The sequence below is a fragment of the Rhea americana genome, unplaced genomic scaffold, assembly GCF_003343005.1.
Source record: "Rhea americana isolate MKP2758 unplaced genomic scaffold, rheAme1 scaffold_573, whole genome shotgun sequence".
In the NCBI taxonomy this organism is placed as follows: domain Eukaryota; kingdom Metazoa; phylum Chordata; class Aves; order Rheiformes; family Rheidae; genus Rhea; species Rhea americana.
Window position 1 is genome coordinate 79,338 of NW_028186727.1, and position 2,755 is coordinate 82,092.

Genomic DNA, 2,755 nt, shown 5'->3' on the forward strand with positions numbered 1-2,755 from the left:
CCTGTCCCGCCTGATGAAGTCGGCCATCGGGGAGGGCATGACCAGGAGCGACCACGGCGACGTCTCCAACCAGCTGGTGAGCGAAACGGGGGCCGGGGCCGGGGCCGGGCCGGGGGGCGCAGCCGCCGCCGGGCGCCGCGGCCTGACGGGCGCCCGCAGTACGCCTGCTACGCCATCGGCAAGGACGTGCAGGCGATGAAGGCGGTGGTGGGCGAGGAGGCGCTCTCGGCCGACGACCTGCTCTACCTGGAGTTCCTGCAGCGGTTCGAGAAGCAGTTCATCGCGCAGGGTAGGGCCGGGCGGCAGCGCGCGTGTGTGCGCATAAATGCACGCACGTGTGCCTGCGTGTGCGCACCACGCGTGTGCGCGCGCGTGGCCGCGCGCCGGTGCTCTCACGGCCGCCCCGCCAGGCCCCTACGAGAACCGCAGCGTCTTCGAGTCCCTGGACATCGGCTGGCGGCTGCTGCGCATCTTCCCCAGGCAGCTGCTGAAGCGCATCCCCGAGAGCGTCCTGGCCGAGCACTACCCGCGCGAGGCGCCCGCCGCCGCGCCGTGACGCCCGCCCCGCGCCGCCCCGGCCGGCCCCGCCGCCTCCCCCAATAAAAGCGGTGCAGCCGCCCCGAGCAATCGCAGTCCCGGCGCTCGTGCCCGTGTCCCGTCCCCACCGCGGGGCGGGTTTCCCCGCTCCGCGCGCGGGAGAGTTTCGCTTCCCCCCACCCCGGGGCCGGGCGCGCGGGCGGAAAGCCGAGCGGTGCCGAGCGGCTCCGCTGAGCCGGGGCCATGGATTGGGCTGGGGAAAGCGTGGGACCGCTCGCAGGTGAGGTGGGGGACGGGGGGGGGTGGTCCGTGGCCATCACCGGGGCCTCCGGGCGAGTTACGGCCGGGCAGGCACGTCCAGCGCCCGAGCCGGGCTCCCACCGGCGCGTTGCGGTCTCAGCAGCGGAGGAGGTGGGATTTAGATTCCCGAGTGCGGTCCCCACCGGATTAGACCCGGCGCGGAAGGGGTCCGAGGCGGGTGCCGAACTCCCGCCGGGGCCCGGGGGTCGCATCCGGCGAGCGGGAGCGGGCGGCGCGAGCCGGGGCGCTGCTGCGGCCGCCACGCTCTGCCCCCGCCGCCGCCCGCGAGCTGGAAGGCAGCCGGGTGCCCGACCTTCCCGCCGAGCTCCTGGCCCCCCAAGGGCGAGGGGCTCCCGGGCTCGGCCCCCCGGCACCGTGGCCCCAGGGCAGAGCCTGCTCGATGCAGGGCGTTGGTGGTGCTGGGGCAGCCGRAGAGCGGCGCTGGGGTCCCTTCGCTCCCCGCGTAAGCCCGGCGTCTCGGCCGCAGCTCCCCACCACCGCTTGCACCTTCCGGGCCTCCTAAAGCGGCTCCTTCCGATGCAGCCGGCGGGGCCGAGCCCCCCTCACCCCGGGGAGAGYGCTGGCACCGCGCGGGAAAAATGCGTGGTGTGTGTGTGTGAGACTCGCTCTAGTTCCCTCTTCGGCTCCCTGGAGCTTTTCCACCTTCCTTGGTACCGCAGAGCCCCCTCCCCGCGCAGGGACCCCCTGGTAGTGGTGGTCACTCCAGAAATGGCCGTGGGGGGCCAACCCCCACCCGCAGGCAACGGGCAGATACGCCGCGGCACGTCGCCAGCCTCCCGCGAGACGCAGGGCCAGGGCTCCCGGGGCGGCAGCGGAGACCTGGTCTCTCTCGGCCCGTSGTGGCCTTTTCCTCCAAAGACTGGTGGTGACCAAAGCCCGTGGTGGCTCTTTGGCCGAGGGTTCCCACGGCAGCGAGCACCAGAGCATGACCGCAGACCGTCCGRAGCGTGGCTCCTGCTCACGTAGGAGCTGCTGTGCAAACAGGTCGCTTCACGGAGGTCTTGGGGACGCTCCCGGCACGGAGTAAACCAGCCCCTTACTCCTGCCCTTCGTCTACGTGTCCGTCTGCAGCTGTTTGTCTCCTCCAGGACTTCACCCTTTGGCAGCTCAGGTTCTTTAAGAGCCTTTGGTGAGGGGCCACCCCGAGGCAGCGGCTCCAGGCCACCAGGAACAGCTCCGGGATTTCACCCCCGAGCGGAAGCAGGACGTTGTCCGAGCCTGGCGGGTTTTTCTSCTCCGTAACGATCTCCTCCGCTCCGCTTAGACCAGTCCTGCCGCTGCGCCCGAGAGCCCCCGGGGAACCCCCCGGGATCAGCACGGCGCTTTGCTCCCCCGTGCTCCAACCCCGTCCGAGCGCCCGTCCCCTCGGAGCAGCCCCCTTGCTCCAGAGCGGGGCCGGCGGCCGGGAGCCTCCCCGGCTCGCGCAGCGGGGCTGAGGTTTGCTYTTACGGATGGGGCAGAAAGCGTGGAAAAGGCAGGAAAGCAGCCACGGGTCGGGGCTCGGCACGGGGTGGCCRCGGTCTTGGCTCGGTGCTTTTCTTCCTAAGCTTTTGGCACCCGGCAGGGCCCAGGTTTGCCCTCCGCAGGCGCCGGGCACCCTCAGCCCGCGCTCAGCACCTTCCCCGGCTGCAGAGCGGTGCGGCGAGCCGCCGGCCGGGAGGYGGCTGGGCAAGGCAGGGCGAACGTGCCGAAACACCCCCGGGTTTCAGCCTGCAATATCAGCTTTCGGTTCCCCTGCAGCCGTCCTGGAGTCGGAAAGCAATGAGGAAGAGGAGAAGGATGAAGAGGAGGAGGAAGAAGAGGAGGAGGAGGAGGAGGAGGAGGAGGTAGAGGCAGAAGGTGCTCTGGTACGGGTACCTGTCCCAGGCTCGCGTGCTGCATCGCTTCCTCCTCCCGC

General features: G+C 71.4%; 2 protein-coding genes across 2 annotated transcripts in view; both read left to right on the plus strand.

The window, feature by feature from the left end:
* LOC146587685 (V-type proton ATPase subunit B, kidney isoform-like) overlaps positions 1-2,755 on the plus strand; it is a 20,633-nt gene that overhangs the window by 12,025 nt on the left and 5,853 nt on the right. The window contains exons 11-12 of the mRNA XM_085319178.1: positions 160-289; positions 411-535. Coding sequence (XP_085175304.1) covers positions 160-289; positions 411-535 — 255 coding nt within the window. The remainder of the gene's footprint in view (positions 1-159; positions 290-410; positions 536-2,755) is intronic.
* LOC146587686 (shootin-1-like) overlaps positions 781-2,755 on the plus strand; it is a 7,605-nt gene continuing 5,630 nt past the window's right edge. The window contains exon 1 of the mRNA XM_085319179.1: positions 781-817. Within this exon, the coding sequence (XP_085175305.1) occupies positions 781-817 (37 nt within the window). The remainder of the gene's footprint in view (positions 818-2,755) is intronic.